This window comes from Aphanomyces astaci (assembly GCF_000520075.1).
Source record: "Aphanomyces astaci strain APO3 unplaced genomic scaffold supercont1.7, whole genome shotgun sequence".
NCBI lineage: Eukaryota > Oomycota > Saprolegniomycetes > Saprolegniales > Verrucalvaceae > Aphanomyces > Aphanomyces astaci.
The window spans coordinates 1,000,084-1,017,353 of NW_009798270.1; the positions used below are offsets into that span (position 1 = coordinate 1,000,084).

General features: G+C 52.7%; 8 protein-coding genes across 11 annotated transcripts; 5 read left to right on the plus strand and 3 right to left on the minus strand.

Annotated features, from left to right (window-relative positions):
- Positions 1–97: 97 nt before the first annotated feature.
- Positions 98–3,478, minus strand: H257_04265 (hypothetical protein). Its single transcript, XM_009828690.1, has 9 exons — positions 3,336–3,478; positions 3,241–3,293; positions 2,910–3,173; positions 2,659–2,857; positions 2,258–2,611; positions 1,707–2,090; positions 1,341–1,647; positions 571–773; positions 98–519 (listed from the first exon to the last, which is right to left on the minus strand). Exons 1-9 carry the CDS (start codon positions 3,465–3,467, stop codon positions 148–150), a joined length of 2,268 nt encoding a protein of 755 aa, XP_009826992.1. The 5' UTR covers positions 3,468–3,478; the 3' UTR covers positions 98–147.
- Positions 3,479–4,125: 647 nt separating this feature from the next.
- H257_04266 (hypothetical protein) lies at positions 4,126–4,890 on the plus strand. The gene has a single exon (XM_009828691.1). The coding sequence runs from the start codon at positions 4,218–4,220 to the stop codon at positions 4,836–4,838; it is 621 nt and encodes a 206-aa protein (XP_009826993.1). The 5' UTR covers positions 4,126–4,217; the 3' UTR covers positions 4,839–4,890.
- Positions 4,891–5,072: 182 nt separating this feature from the next.
- H257_04267 (hypothetical protein) lies at positions 5,073–6,627 on the plus strand. Its single transcript, XM_009828692.1, has one exon. The coding sequence runs from the start codon at positions 5,105–5,107 to the stop codon at positions 6,590–6,592; it is 1,488 nt and encodes a 495-aa protein (XP_009826994.1). The 5' UTR covers positions 5,073–5,104; the 3' UTR covers positions 6,593–6,627.
- A 106-nt stretch (positions 6,628–6,733) lies between these two features.
- On the plus strand, positions 6,734–7,918 carry H257_04268 (hypothetical protein). The gene has a single exon (XM_009828693.1). The coding sequence runs from the start codon at positions 6,738–6,740 to the stop codon at positions 7,857–7,859; it is 1,122 nt and encodes a 373-aa protein (XP_009826995.1). The 5' UTR covers positions 6,734–6,737; the 3' UTR covers positions 7,860–7,918.
- A 409-nt stretch (positions 7,919–8,327) lies between these two features.
- H257_04269 (hypothetical protein) lies at positions 8,328–9,856 on the plus strand. Its single transcript, XM_009828694.1, has one exon. The coding sequence runs from the start codon at positions 8,390–8,392 to the stop codon at positions 9,782–9,784; it is 1,395 nt and encodes a 464-aa protein (XP_009826996.1). The 5' UTR covers positions 8,328–8,389; the 3' UTR covers positions 9,785–9,856.
- H257_04270 (hypothetical protein) lies at positions 9,853–11,052 on the plus strand. The gene is made up of 3 exons (XM_009828695.1): positions 9,853–10,230; positions 10,289–10,418; positions 10,564–11,052. Exons 1-3 carry the CDS (start codon positions 9,951–9,953, stop codon positions 10,622–10,624), a joined length of 471 nt encoding a protein of 156 aa, XP_009826997.1. The 5' UTR covers positions 9,853–9,950; the 3' UTR covers positions 10,625–11,052.
- Positions 10,626–11,680, minus strand: H257_04271 (hypothetical protein). The gene is made up of 5 exons (XM_009828696.1): positions 11,627–11,680; positions 11,398–11,556; positions 11,300–11,345; positions 11,031–11,248; positions 10,626–10,976 (listed from the first exon to the last, which is right to left on the minus strand). Exons 1-5 carry the CDS (start codon positions 11,666–11,668, stop codon positions 10,755–10,757), a joined length of 687 nt encoding a protein of 228 aa, XP_009826998.1. The 5' UTR covers positions 11,669–11,680; the 3' UTR covers positions 10,626–10,754.
- A 343-nt stretch (positions 11,681–12,023) lies between these two features.
- H257_04272 (hypothetical protein) lies at positions 12,024–17,116 on the minus strand. Of its 4 annotated transcripts, XM_009828697.1 has the most exons (4): positions 16,034–17,116; positions 15,838–15,927; positions 12,319–15,275; positions 12,024–12,262 (listed from the first exon to the last, which is right to left on the minus strand). In XM_009828697.1, the coding sequence occupies exons 1-4, from the start codon at positions 17,102–17,104 to the stop codon at positions 12,148–12,150; spliced, it is 4,233 nt and encodes a 1,410-aa protein (XP_009826999.1). In that variant the 5' UTR covers positions 17,105–17,116; the 3' UTR covers positions 12,024–12,147. The 4 variants fall into 4 exon arrangements, with proteins under 4 accessions (XP_009826999.1, XP_009827002.1, XP_009827000.1 ...); XM_009828700.1 differs by having other exon boundaries at positions 12,024–15,275; XM_009828698.1 differs by having other exon boundaries at positions 15,838–17,116.
- Positions 17,117–17,270: the final 154 nt, after the last annotated feature.

Genomic DNA, 17,270 nt, shown 5'->3' on the forward strand with positions numbered 1-17,270 from the left:
GCCCACAATCGACTTGGATTGGCTAAAATGATTTGACGATCCACTTCAATTGGCTGAAAATGCACATTCGATCCCTCGAACCGACGACCAACGACACCAACGATCGACGATGACATTGAATACTACTAGTACTTCGTAGTACAATGGTTACTTGGCTATCGACACATCGTTGTCTTTTACTACAGGTGGTGATGGTGTGTCTGCATCTTTAGCATCGCCGTCTTGGGCGGTCAACGTCTTGCGGGACTTGCGTAGGTTCTGCTTCATTTTCTCAAAGATCTTTTGATCGGCCTTGGACACGGACGGGAACACGGTCTGGAATGCCTGCTCGAAGTGCTTGGCGAGGATGATCAGCTCCGTGGTGTGCTCCGCCGACTCGCGGAGGACAGATACACCCGCCTCCCGGACGAGGGCACTCAAGTCGGCGCCGCTAAAGCTGTCGCAGCGACTGTCGTACGCCACTTTTTCCAAGTCAAGCGTCGGGTCCAGCGAACATTTCGCAGCCAGCGTTTTCAGAATCTAATAGTGTGTTGTGGGGTGACAATGATAGATTCCGAGATCAAGGCATACATGGAACCGATCGCTGGCCGTGGGCAGCGGCACATACAGCAACTTGTCCAAACGTCCTGGACGAAGCATGGCGGGGTCGATGATGTCCGGGCGGTTGGTCGCGGCGATCACCACGACATTCTTGCGTGCGTCCAAACCGTCCATTTCCGTGAGGAGCTGGTTCACCACACGCTCACTCACGCCGTTGCCGCCGTCGCTCATACCTAAATTAATTACAACATGAGCACTTTTATGTCCAAATATATATATATATATATATATATACAAGCGGAAGCACGAGGTTTGCCATTTTAATATACCAGACTCGTTTCAATGAAACAACCTCCCACAAGAAAAAAAGGTACACAATGCCAAACAATAAACATATTGTCGATTTACTCAAAATTTGGCTGACTTTTGTGCTGATTCGCCAAATCTATCGATCGATATCTGCTTTGTACTGATATATTTTGTATGTAAAAAGGTGTCCGGTGGTGATTGGTATCACACGAATTGAATTCACACACTAATTCGACGTTAATGATGGTTTCCTGCAATCTGATTGGCTAAACCCTACTTCTGCCGATGACTCTTGTGTAACGTTATATTTGGTTGTGTCGATTCAATATTCTCCATATCGCTCCAGTTTAGAATAAACCATAAACATACCACAATAACTTGAACAATACATACCCAGATAAATAAATAAACACAAAATAGGGTCTGCATCAGTAAAAACGTCAAAGTCAAAAAGTCCTAGAGACTTGGACAAATACGGTTGAAAAACGCACCTCGACGGGGACAGAGCGCGTCAAGTTCGTCAAAGAAGACGATGCACGGGGAACTTGCGCGCGCGCGTTCAAACACTTGGCGCACGGCGCGCTCGGACTCGCCGACGTACTTGTCGAGCAGTTCCGGGCCTTTGATGGAGATGAAGTTGGCGCCACTTTCGTTGGCGATCGCTTTGGCCAGCAGCGTCTTCCCGCACCCAGGCGGACCGTACAGCAACACACCAGCAGGCATCTTCAATCCCAGCGCCGCAAACCGTTCGGGGTGTTGGAGCGGATGCAAAATCGACAGCACGAGCTCGGCGCGCACCTACTCGCCACGGTCGTACATGACGAACGATATAAACGATTAAATCAACGAGCACTAACCTGCACGAGCGCCCCCACGTCGCTCCACGACACATCCGGGATCGTCGCAAACCCTTCGCGCTTGGAACTGGGCTGCACCTTGGGCAGCGCGTTGAGGAAATCCATCATGTCCACGCGGAGGGGTTCCAGTTGTTCGGCGGTGAACGGGGCCACGCTTCGGATCTCGTCGTTGACGGTGCGACGAGGGTCGTCGTCGACGTCCTCCGCGGGTCCGTGGGGGGGCACGGGGGTCGTCGTGAGCAGCGTCGAAAAGATGCGGTTCACAGCCAACACGGCGGCTTCCTTGGTCAAGCTCACGAGGTCGGCCCCGACAAAGCCGGGGGTGCGCCGCGCCAGGTCCTTGAAATCCATGTCTCCCGACAGCCGCATTTTGGACGCCAGGACCTACCAAATAAGGGATATATATATATATATATATTGTCGATTGTCTTCAAGTTTCCCAAATTTCCATTATTACAGATTTGGCAACTCTGCACACACATGTCTATATTTTGGGTCCACGGACGCAAGATCAAAGTGTCGAAAAGCTCATACAATCAATACAAACAAACCCGAAGGATGCGCTCTCGAGATGGTTCATCGGGAATGCCGAGGCAGATTTCGCGGTCGAATCGGCCCGCCCGACGCAATGCTGGGTCCAGATCGTTGGGCCGGTTCGTGGCGCCGATGATCAGCACCGGTTTGCCGCCCGTGTTTTCCAGATTCAGCGTGTCCGTGGACGTCAAGAGCTGCGCGACGATGCGCTTCTCCATACCGCGCGACGAATTCTCGCGCTTGGGGGTGATGGCGTCGATTTCGTCAATGAAAATGATGGATGGGGCGTTCGCGATCGCTTGTTCAAATAGCTCGCGCACCTTTTGCTCCGATTCGCCCGACATGCCCGACACAATCTCGGGCGCGCTGACCTGCCAAACACAACAAATGACAACCGACTATAAACGGCATAGCATACCTTGAGGAAGCATGCGCCGGATTCGCCGGCTATCGCGTTGGCCAACATGGTCTTCCCCGTCCCCGGGGGACCATGCAGGAGGATGCCGCGTGGGGGCTCGACGCCCAGATGCGTGTAGATCTCTGGATGCGTCAGCGGGTACTCGATGAGTTCCTGGACTTCCTTCAGGATCGAGTTGATGCCCCCAAAGTCTGTGTACCTACAGGAACCATTCGACTGAGGCATATGAAAGTGATCGCTCGCGAATCTACCGTGTGGTGGGTCGCGTCACGACAAAGTCGGACGTGGGCGGCGGCGGCGGGGCCTCGGCTCGCACGCGCTTCACCTTTTTGGGTTTCTCGTCGACGGCATCGCTGGCCTTGTCGGCCTTGTCTGCTTTGGTCTCAGCTGGAGCCGCAGCTGCATAGCTCTTTCGGATGATGTTGTTGAGGAGGTTCGACGGTGGCGGTGCCGTGCTTTCCAAGGCTTGCGCCTGCTTCTCGTCCTCGTCGGACGAATCTGAACGGGGACGCTTCCTACACATGCCACGATGAGCGTCGTCATATGACTGCATGTGGGCGCGTGGGGAATATGTATGTATACCCATCCGTTTTCGGCTTTGGCAGAAACTTGCTGACGATTTTGCGCAATGGGCCCTACATGGTATTGTCATTCCGGGACTTGGTTGACAGGCATACCGCAGGTTTTCGTGAATACTCTGGGTACGTCGACACGAGATATTGCACGACCGTCGATTCTGTGATGATCAAGCCGGCATCTGCATTCTCACGGAGGAACTTCTCCACATGGAACTTGATCTTTCGGTCCATCGAGGTTGGTGGCAATGGGTTCACTGTTTTGGGTTCGGACCAACCACAGCCGACGACGGCGTTGATTGGTCAGTTTCGCGATAGTACTACTAACAAATTAGTACTTTCGTCGTAGTACTCCGGAGTACTAGTAATAAATACTATTAATAGTCGTAATACTAACTGTTAATAGTTAGTAAGTTTAGTAAGTTAGTAGTACTAGGGTACTTTATTACATTATTATTACTATTAATAATAGTAGTACTATTAACATTAATACCTCTTCGAATAACTATTTTACTGTTATTATTAATAATAATACTGTAGTACTATTACTACTTCAGGACCAACTACTACGTAGTACTAATAATACATAGTAAACTACTTCGGGGCATGTCTCCATGCGTAAAAGTCTCATGAATGGTAACGTTAGTTAGCATGGGCGCCAGATTGCAAATGCACAAAACATAGTGCGAAGTATCTATAACGTTAGCCAAGGTATGCACGGTCAAATGCTTGCCGCTGGACACGGCTGCTATTTCCATCAGGAATTGGCTCAAATCACTTATAACGTTATATATTTATATGAAATGTAACCTCTTGCCTCAAAACGACAGCCGCCATCATGCTTTGCAAGCGTTCTATGTTTGGGAAGGTACGCGATAATTATACCCTCCTTCTCCAATCCGTGCCCCACATCTTGACTTCAGTGTCTTCACATTGCAATTGGCCACATTGCAATCAAAGCAAATCCAACACAACGTGACGACGATGTTTGCCTTTCTAAACTCGAAGACTACACTCCTATCGCTGCGCGCAATCCCAGCCATGATCGCAGCTTTCCTTGCAGGCTACATCTGGTTGAATCAACACCGTCCGTGCGAACCCATCGCCGCGGCTCGTTATGACCTCGGCCGAGAAGATTTGCCGTTGATGGCGTCGGCCCTCACCGTTGCTGTGCTAACGCCAGTGTGGCTCTTGTTGCATCATCGCCAGGTCAAGTGTGTGGTCAAGTTCAACTACGCGTGTGAAATTTTGTGTTTCGTGCTTGTCTTCGTGCCCACGATGTACTGGGGCAGCTCCCGCACGGCAACCCTTGCGTGTGCTCGTCGCAGCCAACTCAACTCGGTGTGCCTTCGCAACACTTGCACTGTGGTCCGAGCTACCATGATCACGGCATGCGTGTTGATGGCCGTGCTGGCCCTGGCGAGCATGGGTGTGCTGCGTCAATGGCGAGCGCCGTTGGGAATGTCGTCCATTAGCAAGCCAACATCGTTTGTCGACGCCACCGACGTCACCGTTATTGACATCGAAACGCCTCGGGAAACTTGCCACACCGAAATCCTCACCCCCACCACCGTGGAGGGAAGCTCGTCGATCCAGTCCAAATAGTTGTGATAACTTTAGTCGTGTAATTGCATATAAATACTTCGTCCACGTACAATCTACAGTGTCCAGGAGCCCTCACCACGTTGATCACTTCATGAAATGAATCATGTCAATGCACGTCACATGTCGATTTGGCCTTTCTTACTTTAGAGTCCTGCAGTACAAGTAACTGCTACTAGTATTACTAGTATATTTAATACTTGTACTTGTAACTGGCACGGTTTCACATGGGGCCACCGGATCGATTGAATGGGCACAACAATCCCAGAATGAGGCGTCTGTCTGTTGACAGCGATGCCGAGAGCTCTTCGTCGTTCAGCGACTTGACAACGTCGACGTTGAATGCAAGCAATGGGCTCCCTGTGCCGTTGTCTAATGGTAGCCAACAACCCTCTTCGTCTTCGTCCGACATGAGCAGTTCGTCCGAAGAAGCGTCGTCGTTGTCGTCGTTAAGCGATTCCAGCTCGTCAGAAGATGAGGTGGACTTTGTGCAGCAGGTTCAAGAAAAGCTCAAGGCGGGCTTTCGCGCAGTCGTGGGAACGAGGGATTCTCGCTTTGCAAGCCGAACAAACACAACTTTGAAATGGAAAGAGGATGTGGCATATGCGACGGCTGAAGCAGCGTTCGTGGCCCAAAAGAAAGCATCCCAAGAACTCCTCGTGGCGGCTTATCGTGATAAGAAACTGGACCGCAAACGAGCTAAAATGACTCGCCAACAAGACAAAGCCAACCGCAAGAAGGCCAAACTCATGGCTCGCAAGGTCGCCGCTTGCAACGTGAAGGAAGAAAAATTAGACAAAAAAATGACCATCTTGGCCGAGCTGCGGTTGGAACGACTCACAGACGTGCGAGCAAAGAGCTTTCACGTGGAACCACCGTGGATGAGTGCTCAGGAGTCGCAATTTGTCGAAACTTTGGCTGCGTTTACAGCCAAGGAAAAGGCCAAGCGCATGGCCTTGGCAGATAGTATTCACTTGGCCGAGGACATGGGACGAAAGATTGGCACGCTTCCAGCCATCCATTCGCCCAGTCGCATCAAGCACCCGGAACAGATGGAAACGGCCACGACGCTAGTGTTGCGCTTGGCCGATGCACACGTTACGCCAAGTCCTGAACCGACGCATGATGCCCCCCATACGACGACTACAATACCACACGAGAAAGCCACCCGCCACAAAACCTTATTTACGGTCAACCTCAAGCGCTTTCGACACGTGGAGCAGTGCCAAGGGGACAAGATCGGTGAACGTGGGTGTGTCGAGTTTGGCAAGTCGCTACTTACTGGGGCGTGTCCCCGCCTCAAGGAATTGAACCTCGGATGGAATGCGATCAAGTACCGAGGGATGGAATCGTTGGCCATGTCGTTTAGCCGGGGCGGGGGGTCGCAGCTGACTCTGCTGGATCTGAGGGCCAACAGTCTTGACGCGACGGCTCTACGCACGCTCTTCGACGCCATGGGCCACGGTGGCGTGCCTGAGCTCCAGACGTTGATCTTGTCGGGCAACATGTTGGGCGACCTCGGGGGAAAGGCCATTGCCCATGCATACTTGAAGGGATTGTTCGGAACCTTGCGGTTAGTGGACGTCAAATCGAACGGCATACGGAACGACGGGTGCCGCGCCATGTTTACTGCATTCACGGCCGACTGTTTTAGCCGGTTGGCGCCGAAATTGGAGCTTTTGGACATGCGTCGCAACTGCATCAACCAAATCACGGCCGAGTCGTTTGTACCGTGTCCGAAACACATTACGTTTTAGATCAGATTAACGTGAAAACTTAGTATTTATTATTCGGTTTCCATTTGGTTTAACGTTACGGTAAAAATGATTTTTTATTCATTGTTAGTATCCGGATTGACAGCAGTATCCGAATACTACTCGATACTGGTACAGTGTATTCAAAATGCAGGACGATGGCATCCTGCATGCGATGGCGGCGAATGAGGCGTATGTCAAGGCGCTTCGGAGGATGATACAGTCTTTGGAAGAGGCTGAGGATCGTTTGCTAGGCCGCATGCACTTCTTGAGGAGAAAGAGATATCGTAGCCAGATCAAACTCGATGCAGATCGTGCGTCCCAGTTGAAGCTAAAGTTGTGCCCTAGCGGCAACATCTCGTCTGCTGCATGCGACGACTTATCTCCCAGGACGAAACATGTCCGCACCACCGTCGATTTCAAGCGCGGGTACTTTCAGACTCCCTGCGTCACCCAAGTCGGCGGAAAGTTGGTCGACGGAGTGGCTACGCCAGGCGCCAACGAGCACGTACGCGCAGTGCGTCAGCTTCGCGGTCTCCTGCTTCCCCTCCAGCCATCCCAATCAATCGCATCGACGTGGACTTCAAACGAGCAATCATTTCTCACCAGCGCCTTTGTCGCATGGCCCCATCATCACCGCGAACCTACAAACGACGAATGGGAGTCCATGTGCAACACCGTCGTGTCGTGTGTTGAAACGAAGAAGCGGCGGTGGGTGCGCTTGAAGTGCGCGCGCCATCCGTGGTCCCCCGCCGAGGACGATCAACTGCGCATTCTCGCGGAGACGCGGTCGTTGGGCTGGCGCGGCATCGCGTCCATCGTCTCGACGCCATCCATCGCTCGGTTTCCTGCGGAATGTCTGATTCGGTACCAACGGGACTGCAATGCAGGTGGCACGTGGGACTTTCGGCGGTGGAATGCCGATACCCATCAAGCGCTGCGGCAACTCGTGCAGGAACTGGGCGAGAACTGGCCCGCTATCGCCGAACGGACTGCCCACCGCACAGCCACCGAGTTGAAGCGAAAGTGGCACGAATTGCAGACGATCGAAGCATGCTCTGCTGCCAGTGGCGACGGAATGTCATGTAGCAAAACAGACCGATTGCTAGTGCTAGCTGCGTACTGCTATTCGCGTCGATGGAGCGACGTGCAATGGACCAGCGCCATGCGGCACATTCCGCACCCTCCACATCGCATGCACCAATACATCCAAACATTTGACAAGGCTTTGAGTCCCATCTGTATTCCCGCCAACACACCACACTCGTAGACTCGTCCTGAAGGTTAAACATGAAAATGTCGGGATTAATTGCATCCTTTGAACTGGTATCGGTGTGTTTTACGCCTCGGTAGCAATATCAACAATAACTTGGAGCTTGAAACTCCTCTTGAAGTCAAGATTGCCAACAAGTACGAATGTCACCGGCGTGCAAGGTGGTGATCTGAAGCCCTTTCAACCTTGCATGATTGTATGAGGATGTTGCTGTCCATGTTGAACGATCTGTAGTCTGCCGCTATTCCACCGATGAGCTTACGGCGGAAGTTCAACGCATCGGTTACATGTAGCTTGTGGAGTCGTTTGCGCTTGATTTGAGCGCGATTGAACGAAAAATGACTGTGTGGCGTATGTTTGAAAATTTCCTGACCTCAGCACAGGGTCCTGCCAGGTGCTTGCGAAGCGACAAGAAACAATAAAAAAATCTGAAAATAGCTTCAGAATCGTCTTTTGATTGGCTATCTGTGGTCGAAATTTAGTTCGATTTTGGGATTATTGGCCTGAGATATCGTTCCGAGAATTATATGTCTCCAGTTTTGCGGAACGGAGGAAGTAGTAGTACTACTATTTCTATCAACCAATCACAGCTCGACGTTGATTTCACCAATCACAGTCGCCGAATCCGAATTGCTCCAATTGATTTCAACATGGACGCCGTGGAGGCGGCACTGGACGCGAACCGAGCGTATGTGGCCGGCTTGACAGCCTTGGTCAAGAAGATGGAGGCGCAGGAGTGCACGATCACGAGGCGAATGAGTTGTATTAAGGAAGCAATGCGGGCGGAGCATCATGCAGCCATCCAGGAGCACTTGGCCGCGGTCATCGAATGTTCGTCGAAACCACGAGCTCCGTGCCCAGGAAACACCAAGAAGAGAGACCGGGGGTACTTTCAATCTCCGAGAGAAGCGCCTTTTTCATGGCACAATCCCGACTCGTTATTCGTCCGCGTCGTGCGCGCCAAGTTCCAGGACTTTAACTTTCCCACGCAGCGCCGGTGGTTACCCAAGGAAGTAGCGGCTCTGCGCCAAGCCGTGGACATGCCCATTTGGCGTAATGGCATTCGCTGGGATCGCATGCCGCTTGTGGCCAAGCTCCAAGGACGTTCGGGCCACGCGTGTTTCCTGCAGTGGACTATGGACCTCGTTCAGGCGCTGGAAATCATGAATCCTTGGACTGCAGAAGAAGACTCGGCGCTGCGCGCTCTCCATGAGTCGTCCACGTCATGGCCAGACATCGCACGCACGATGAGTCAATCCTTTTCTACGCGACCAGCCGTCGCATACATGCTACGCTTCCAGCGGCACCTTCAGAGCCCGCAGCATGCCAAGAAGTGGACGGACGACGACGACGTGGCGCTCAAAGCCGCCGTCGAGGTGTATGGCGGGGAGGCCAACGTGTGGCAGTTGGTGGCCGAATCCCTCGATGGGTTTACGCCTAATCAATGTGGCACGCGGTGGCGGCAATCCACGTGTCCATTGGTGAAAACGGGGAATTTCTCCCTCCAAGACGACCGGCGGCTGCTCTTATCCTTAGGCGTACACCAGAAACAACAGTTACTGCACGGGGACACTTCGTTTGCACATGTTGACTGGAACCTGATCAAGGACTTTGTGGCCCAGCGCACCAGCTCGCAATGCCGCGAGCGGTTCAACGATTCGCTGCACCCGGACCTAGTCACGTCGTCGTTTTCTCCACAAGAAGACGCGGTGCTGAGGCACTGGGTCGGCGTGCACGGCTCTCGGTCGTGGAGTCGGATCAGCCAGCATCTGAGAGGCCGCACAAACGATCAGTGTCGACGGCGGTGGGGTACGCTGCTGTTGAGAGAACGCTCGACACCTGCCAGCCGCACGTCGAGCCCTCCTAGTCCCAACGATGATCAAGCAGAGGGTGTAGTTTTTGCCACCGACAGCCAAGAATAGCCGACACGAAACCACTATGTAGCGCATTGTACACGGAGATTATAGTTAGACGTTGATATTTATAGACATGTGAAAAAAGAAACGTCTCGGGCTCGCTGCGAGCAGCGCATTCCCCATTGACGAGGCACACTACTTCTGCCGTTGACATACAGTACACAGTAGTAGCATGGAAGGCCTGAGCATTTCTGCCGTCGGCGTCCGTCGCGCTTCGACTTCCACGGCATCGTCGTCGTCGTCGCACGGGTCAGTGGGCCGCAGCGCGATAACCCCCTCTCGTCATGGATCGTCGACTTCGTCGTCCAGCAAGCACGTGACTGACTCGAGTCGGTACAAGCTGTCGGAAGGGTGCTCGGTGAACGACGAGAACAACGAAATCGACGACGGCAAGTACCCTGAGCCGACCAAGATGTACCGCCCCAAGGAATGGTCGCCCGAAGTCGAAGAAGGTACGTACTGCCACGTCATATATAAAGCCATTCTTGTTGCCAACACGGCCAAACCTAGCGTTTCGCATCCAGCAAACGGGATGGCGAGACATTAACGACTACAAGAACAAGTACGGAGACCCCGATCGATGGGAAAACGGGTTCATCCGATGCACACGGGTGAAAGCCAGTGGGTATTACACGTACTGGTGCGTCATACTGTCTGATGTTGAGATAAGCAAGTGTAACCACGAGCTGGTTTGGGTTTACGATATATATGAATACTAGTACATGTGTGGTGTCGCTATGATCATGGCGGTAGTAATAATATATATGATGGTATTTCTGGCATAGGCGCAACACCCGCGAGTGCGAAGACAAGCACTTGATCAAAGTCAAGGTGTTTGAATACTAGTTTGACCAGCAGCCGCAGCCGCAGCACCTCTCGGCTATATTCCTTCCATAATGGACTCTATTTTTTCATTCAATTTGGTGTGTATTCTACTGCAGTTTGGTTGACATCATCACGGGGTACTTTGAGGGGCTTATAGTCCCCACAAAACATAAGCCACCACCACCGCCAAAAGCGGCACAAGTCCTGCCAACACCCACGCCAGCGACGTGGTTTGAGTCGTCGGCACGTTTTCATCAGGGACGACCTGCGGGGGGGAGTTCTTGGAGCTGCTCTCGTCGAGCAACCGTCCTCCCCAGCGCTTCTTTTCCTCGATTTTGGCCAGTTCCAGCCTCTCTTTGCATGTCGTCCAAGCCTAAGTTTGGGGGGTGGTTGCGGGAAGCTGTTGCTGGTCGGGGTCGTCAGGTACCTGTCGAATGGCCTTGTCGGTAGGGTTCAGAGCTGCCGCTTTCTTCAGCACGACGATGGCTGCGTCGAGGTCGTTCGTGTTCAAATACGCTTGACCTTTGCGGTACAACGCCTTGACGTTGTCCTTGTCAATTTGGAGCGCCAGGTCGCAGTTTTCCAACACCTTTTGCATGTCGCCGTCGTCGAGGGCGAGGTGGCATGCCGCCAAATTCAAGTACACTGCATGTGTGACATGAGACAGAGTGATCTCATGACACGGTGTAAGTGTACCTGGAAGGCGCACTTCGTTGACGGCGTCGCGGTGGTTGTCCAGAAGCTAGGTCGTGAATATAGTGGAGCCATGCAATTGGGGGTAGGGCGGACGCTACCTCAAACGCCCACGTGCCTTCATCAAAGTCCACGTGGTACAACGCGCGTTCGTAGAACTGGATGGCGCGATTCCGCTCGTCCGCCTTGTGGGCTGCCGCTCCGAGCTCTTTGCATTGCTGGGCGTCTTCCACGCGTGCTTCAAAGATGTAGGATCGCTCCTACAAGTCCGTGATGCTTCAGTCATGGATATGCACCTTCACGTTGGTTGGTTGCTGCTCTGTCCTGCACCTTGGTCATGAGCTCTTCTTGGCTCTTTGGAGTCGTGCCCATGTTCGTGTCGACGCGTTCAATAATGATTGATAAAAACGCGTTCATTAATTATTACAGGTAGTATAACTAACCTGTAATATTTTGTACGTACTGCTATTAATACATACTAGTACTACCCGTAGTACTTCGAAGTAAGTTAGTAGAGTTTCCACTCTCCAACATCGACTAGCCAATCATGTTCGTTTGACGAAGAGTATCAACCAATCAACACTCCTAATGTGCAGTACTAGTATTGGCCAAATACTATTAATACTACGACGACGTAGTACTATTAATAGTATTAATATAGTTTTGTTTGATGGCAATGATTTCTGCCTGCATATTATAAATTCAACAAGACATGGAAACCAACGAGCGCGGAATCAACACAGGGTTAACGAACGCTTGCCTACAGTACTACTACAGTAGTGGCGATCATCGACATACTGAATATCACCACACACTCCGTTGCTTTTAACGTGATTGTATTTTTGTGCTTGTCAAATATCGTCTGCATAAGTCGACGTTTTGGCCAAGAGCACGGGTAAGCTAAACGGTTGGTTGGCGGCAATGCGAGAGTCCAATTCAATCGCGTCCACTCGAAACGTTAGCCATCTACGTCATTTCAGACATATAAAAATAATATAAAAAATCTCAAATCTAGCACGTACTCCTTGGTGGCTTGTACAGTGTACGGCATGAGCGTTTGCGGGACGCTTTCACCGCCGACATGTTGGCCCGCGACGCCTTCCAACTTGTCCGATAGCGCATCCCACTTGTCTTCCTTGTCGGCGGCGGGCAAGGGCGTCGTCTTGGGAAGCTTCTTCTCTTCGGTTTCCGTGGCATTTTGCGATAGCACTTCAATCCACTCGCGCTGTTCGTCGTACGATGGCGCGCACAGCTGAAACTTGGACGTGGCGCCGTTGTCAACGTAAAAGCAATTGAATAAGATCACGCGGTTGCCGTTGGACTGGTCGATTTGGTTGGCCATTTCCCCCACGCGGGCGCCCAAGACGGAGATTTCGCGCTTGATCGGGCCAGATTCCGTGTCGGCGTAGCCCAGGCGATTGTTTTTCAACGAAAAGAACTTGGTTTTCCACTGATTTCGATACAAAAAGCCCTGTTTCAGCAGCTGCCCCTTCTTCTTCCACGACACATGGTGGTGGTGGTGGTGGGACGTCGTCGTCGGCTTGCCAACTTGTTCGACCGCGGGCTTCTCGCCGGCCAGCTGCGCCGCGTACATTTTCGCGGCGGCGTACACGGATTCCAACATGCGGTGGAACTGCACTTGGATCTTCGGGTCCATCTTCGCCGCCGCCAGCTCCTTGCGGTTCAGATCCTCCGACACACTGCGCGTTTTGCGGGCTTGACGATGGTGTGGCGTGCTTTCTTCCGACTTGCGTCCGCCGCCATTGTCGTTGGTGGGGGTGCTGTTGCCACTCGAGCTGAACCCCCGCCCCGCCAACCCGCCCGACGATCCGCTTGGCGATGGCACCGTGATGGTGAGCGTGGGGGACGGCTGCGGCGACGACCGCGGCGACGAGCTCCACATGGCCCGGGGGGAGCTGACTGACCCGAGGCGCTTGGACACGGACTCGATGAGGTTGCTGGCGCTATAACTGCGCGACCGTTGCTTGTCGCTGTCGGCTTCCTCTGGCCCCAGGGACGACGTAAAGTCGGCGCCGACGGCGTCAATATACCGCCGGCTGTGGGGCGGGGTGTCGACAAACGACGACCCCTTCTGAGTCCACGCGTGGGGTTTCATGGCACGATACGCGACCAACGTGTGGAAAAAGTGGCGCACTTCGCTGTGCCAGTGCAGAAACATCTTCATAAAAGTATCGGGTTGGGCCAGTTCGTAGCGCAGTTTGTCGGCGTGCCGTTCGGGAAAGCAGTCCCATGTATTGTACAGAAACTCGAGCGTCGTGAGCAGGATCTGCGTGTGTTCTGATTCGAGCAAAATCTGCAGCGCCGACGTGAGGAACCGAAAGTCAAACGTGGGCGGAAGCAGCGACACTTCGTCGCCGGCAGGGATCGAGTACTGCGCATCTTGGTGAAAGTTCCACCGGTCGTTGTTTTCCAAATGCGATAACCGGTACGACCCGAGCCGTACGCGCCATGATCGGATCATGTACATCCACACGCCGAGGAGCTCGACGGCGCCGATCACGGCGGGCACTTCGTGCACGTTGGTGGAACTCAAGAGGAACTTGGTCATGGGGTTGATGATCGTCGGGTTGCAGAGCATCGTGCACGACAACTTGTACAACGTCGGCGGCAGCCACCCCGACTTTTGGCCCTTAAGCTCAAGGAAGAACACCTTGATCACTTGTGCGTACCCTGGTAGATGCACCCACCCGATCTTTTGGTTGAGCACTGCGAGCGTGTCCAGGACATACCACAGCCACTGATCCACGAGCAAGATGTTGAGCGTGTTGGTTTCGCCCGAGATGCGGCGGAATCGGATCCGGTACGACTCTAGCGTGACCTCGTACTTGTCTTCGGCTTCGTCCTCCTGAGCCTTGAGTGTCTTCTCGCCGTAGCAGTCGCATAGCGCCTTGTGGAACCGCCGCCAGTCCAAGTGCGCTTCGAGTCCATCCATCGCAAACAAGTCGGCGTCCGCGTTCATTTCAAACTCGGCCGCGAGTTCCTCGACTGGTTCAATGTACGATTCGGCCCACACCGAGTACAATTCCACGCCAAAGCTCGGGAGGCGGAAGCACAGCACCGACAGCATCCGCGCCACGAAGAACATAAAGTTGTTGTTCATCACACCTCGGACGCTCACGGCTTGGAGCACGCAGTACTTGGTTTCTACGAGCATGGAGCGCAGTTTCAGCCCAAACTCAAGGTCTTTCTTCTGGGTCTTGTTGCCGCCGTGGAAAAAGCCGAGGCCCGTCGTCGACGACACCGAGTCAAACCCGAGCAGCGGCAAGTCGCTCAGCTCGGCGCGCTTGACCAGGTAAAACAGAAGCTCGTAAAAGATGTTGCGCAGCGCGTAGTGCCGCACACGGATGTTTTCCAGCAAGAACTGCCACAGACGTAGCAAGATGCTCTTGGTTTCGTCCAGGGCGTCCGTCGACGCGTACACCCACGATAGCATCGACGCCTTGTGCGATGTCTGCAACACGCGCAGGATCTTGGTCGCTTTGCGGATCTTGCCCTCCTTGTCGTCCTTGGCCGTCGTTGACATGAGCTGGACCAGGTCCTGGGTCTTCTCCAATACGCGCTGCGCCTCGGCGGGGATCTGAACCTTGGACTTGCGCATCTTTTTGTCGTTGGACGCGCCGACGATCACGCTGCTCGACGACGAAATGCCGTTCTCGCTGATCACGCCGCTGCGGAGCTGCCGGACGTCGGGGATTTTCGTAAACAGCACCGTGCCGTACACAACGCCCACCTGGTGGCCCTTGAGCGTCAGGTTCTGCTCAAACTTGGACGTGAGGCTCGACGCCTCGAGCGGATTCAGCTTGGACGCGACATCGTCCATGTCCTTCGAGTCCGTGCGCCGACGGAGGCGTTCCTGCAGCGCATCTTCAAACAATTTCTCGAGCGATAGCCAGCTTTGACCAAACAGAACCGTGTTCTGCAGCTCTGCGTCCATGGGCACGTCCGGGTCGAGTTCCGCCTACGAACACAAAAAATATATATTCATCGCATGAGACAACGATATTGAACTGTCCTTCGAAATCGTTTGGATGACTATGGATGGGACACGGTGTCACAGAATTCGCTGCGATATATATATCTTGGACAATGTAGTATATATATATATGGACTCTCTAATATATATATATATATAGGGCTCCAACAAATTCATGCGGGCAATGGGATACGGTACAAGGCGTCACAGAAACCATATATATATCGTCCACAATGCAATATATATATATATATATATTATATATGTAACAAATATATGCGAGAAATGGATACCGTACAAAACGTCACCGAAATCTAATTCACAGCGAGAGAGAGATATCTTTCACAATGCAATACATATATATAATTCACCCTACAACAGCGATATATATATATCTTCCACAATGCAATACATATATATAATTCACCCTAAAACAGCGATATATATATATATATTATCCACAATGCAATATATATATATATATATATATATATATATATATATGGACCCTCCAACAAATATATATACGAGCAATGGGATACCGTACCACTTCCTTTTTGTACTTGTCAAACATGAGGAGAAACCCGTTGTCAGCATCAGACGACATTTGACCTCGCCCGACCGACAAATTCCGAATCTACGATGGGGTTAAGATATTATACTAATTTACATTCCAAAGGAAAATAAAATAAATAGAAATAAAAACGAATGATGTTGGACCAACAATAACTGCGCGCACGAACTTCGAGCTTGAGTGTAGCTGACATGAGTTCGTCAAACGTGCTGTAGCGGGTGATGGGGGGCAAGCGGTCGGCGGCCGAGGTCCAGCTCACTGCGATTGGTTCTTCCGGGACGGCCGCGGCGGACGACGACGACAGCGGCTGGGCGTCCCCGCTCGGCGGGCCCACCGAGACGCTCCCGCTGGTGGCGCTGTCTAGGTCGTCGTGGTGACTCGTGATGCGCGCCATGTTGCGATTCGACAGCACTTTCAGGCGCGCCAATGCTTGGAAACTGATTTCCTGGATGTTTTCAAACGGAATCTTGTCCGCGGGCTTGAGGGTGTTGCCCATTTGAAACGTTTCGGACGTCCCGATCGTGCACTTGTACGAGACGGCGTACTTTTTCAGGGGCAGCGACGCGTCTTCCTGGAAATCGTGCCCTTCGGGACGGTCCAGTTCGTTGCCGATCGCAGGCATCATGAGCCCAATGTCGCTCACGCAAATATTCCAGTTGCTGCATTGCTCCATGTAGCAGTTGAACACGACGCGGCCGTTCGAGCACCCGAGCAAATGGTGGTCGTGGTGGACGGGTCCAGTCGCCACGGAGAGCAGGTCGATCACGGCGGTCCCGATCAACGTCTTGCTCTGGAACGTGCGGCTGCTAAACACTTTGATCGTGCAGTTGCGTTCCTTGAGATGGGCGATGCTCTGCTTGTACTCGAACGAGATCGTCACGCCTTTGTACGTCGGGTTCAAGTCGGCCTTGATCACGGGAGTCGTGAACGGCGCTTCAATGTCGCCCCAGTAAAACTCAACGAATGGATCGCTCTTCCCGCCAAATTTGCGAGGCTCTAGGTTTCGACACTGGATACCACTGATACGCACGCGAAAGACGCATTCTGTCGAGGACAAGTGTGACGTGTTCTCGTCAAACATGGACCGCGCCAACTTGGGCGACTTGGAAGGGCTATGTGGTCTGGATGCAGTCACAACTTCTCCATATTCCCGGGTCGCAGAACTTAGCTGGAAGTTGTCCACCGGATGTGGCAGGTTGATGGAAAGGGCCGATGCCTGCGGAGACAGCGACGAAGACATCTTCGCTCTCCCGATCCCAAAGTGAAACACCACCTCCGTTCCCGGATAATGCCACGATATCCGGATATCTGAGATCCATATTTATCTTAGCCAAGGCGGCGCCACAATGCTCGTTCCTGCTACTGTACGTCCTTGCATGCCGTATCGACTTCACAGCTACTCCACA

Coding starts and splice junctions, on each gene's coding strand:
- H257_04265 (XM_009828690.1), bottom strand. CDS start 3,467: ATGGACCGAAAGATCAAGTTCCATGTGGAGAAGTTCCTCCGTGAGAAT. Junction 1,648..1,706: donor ACGTGGGGGCGCTCGTGCAG/GTTAGTGCTCGT, acceptor CGTGGCGAGTAG/GTGCGCGCCGAGCTCGTGCT. Junction 520..570: donor CGGCCAGCGATCGGTTCCAT/GTATGCCTTGAT, acceptor ACACACTATTAG/ATTCTGAAAACGCTGGCTGC.
- H257_04266 (XM_009828691.1), top strand. CDS start 4,218: ATGTTTGCCTTTCTAAACTCGAAGACTACACTCCTATCGCTGCGCGCA.
- H257_04267 (XM_009828692.1), top strand. CDS start 5,105: ATGAGGCGTCTGTCTGTTGACAGCGATGCCGAGAGCTCTTCGTCGTTC.
- H257_04268 (XM_009828693.1), top strand. CDS start 6,738: ATGCAGGACGATGGCATCCTGCATGCGATGGCGGCGAATGAGGCGTAT.
- H257_04269 (XM_009828694.1), top strand. CDS start 8,390: ATGTCTCCAGTTTTGCGGAACGGAGGAAGTAGTAGTACTACTATTTCT.
- H257_04270 (XM_009828695.1), top strand. CDS start 9,951: ATGGAAGGCCTGAGCATTTCTGCCGTCGGCGTCCGTCGCGCTTCGACT. Junction 10,231..10,288: donor GTCGCCCGAAGTCGAAGAAG/GTACGTACTGCC, acceptor GGCCAAACCTAG/CGTTTCGCATCCAGCAAACG. Junction 10,419..10,563: donor AGTGGGTATTACACGTACTG/GTGCGTCATACT, acceptor TTTCTGGCATAG/GCGCAACACCCGCGAGTGCG.
- H257_04271 (XM_009828696.1), bottom strand. CDS start 11,668: ATGGGCACGACTCCAAAGAGCCAAGAAGAGCTCATGACCAAG. Junction 11,557..11,626: donor AAGAAGAGCTCATGACCAAG/GTGCAGGACAGA, acceptor ACGGACTTGTAG/GAGCGATCCTACATCTTTGA. Junction 10,977..11,030: donor CCGACAAGGCCATTCGACAG/GTACCTGACGAC, acceptor CCCCAAACTTAG/GCTTGGACGACATGCAAAGA.
- H257_04272 (XM_009828697.1), bottom strand. CDS start 17,104: ATGTCTTCGTCGCTGTCTCCGCAGGCATCGGCCCTTTCCATCAACCTG. Junction 15,928..16,033: donor CAGCTACACTCAAGCTCGAA/GTTCGTGCGCGC, acceptor ACCCCATCGTAG/ATTCGGAATTTGTCGGTCGG. Junction 15,276..15,837: donor ACAAGTACAAAAAGGAAGTG/GTACGGTATCCC, acceptor TTGTGTTCGTAG/GCGGAACTCGACCCGGACGT.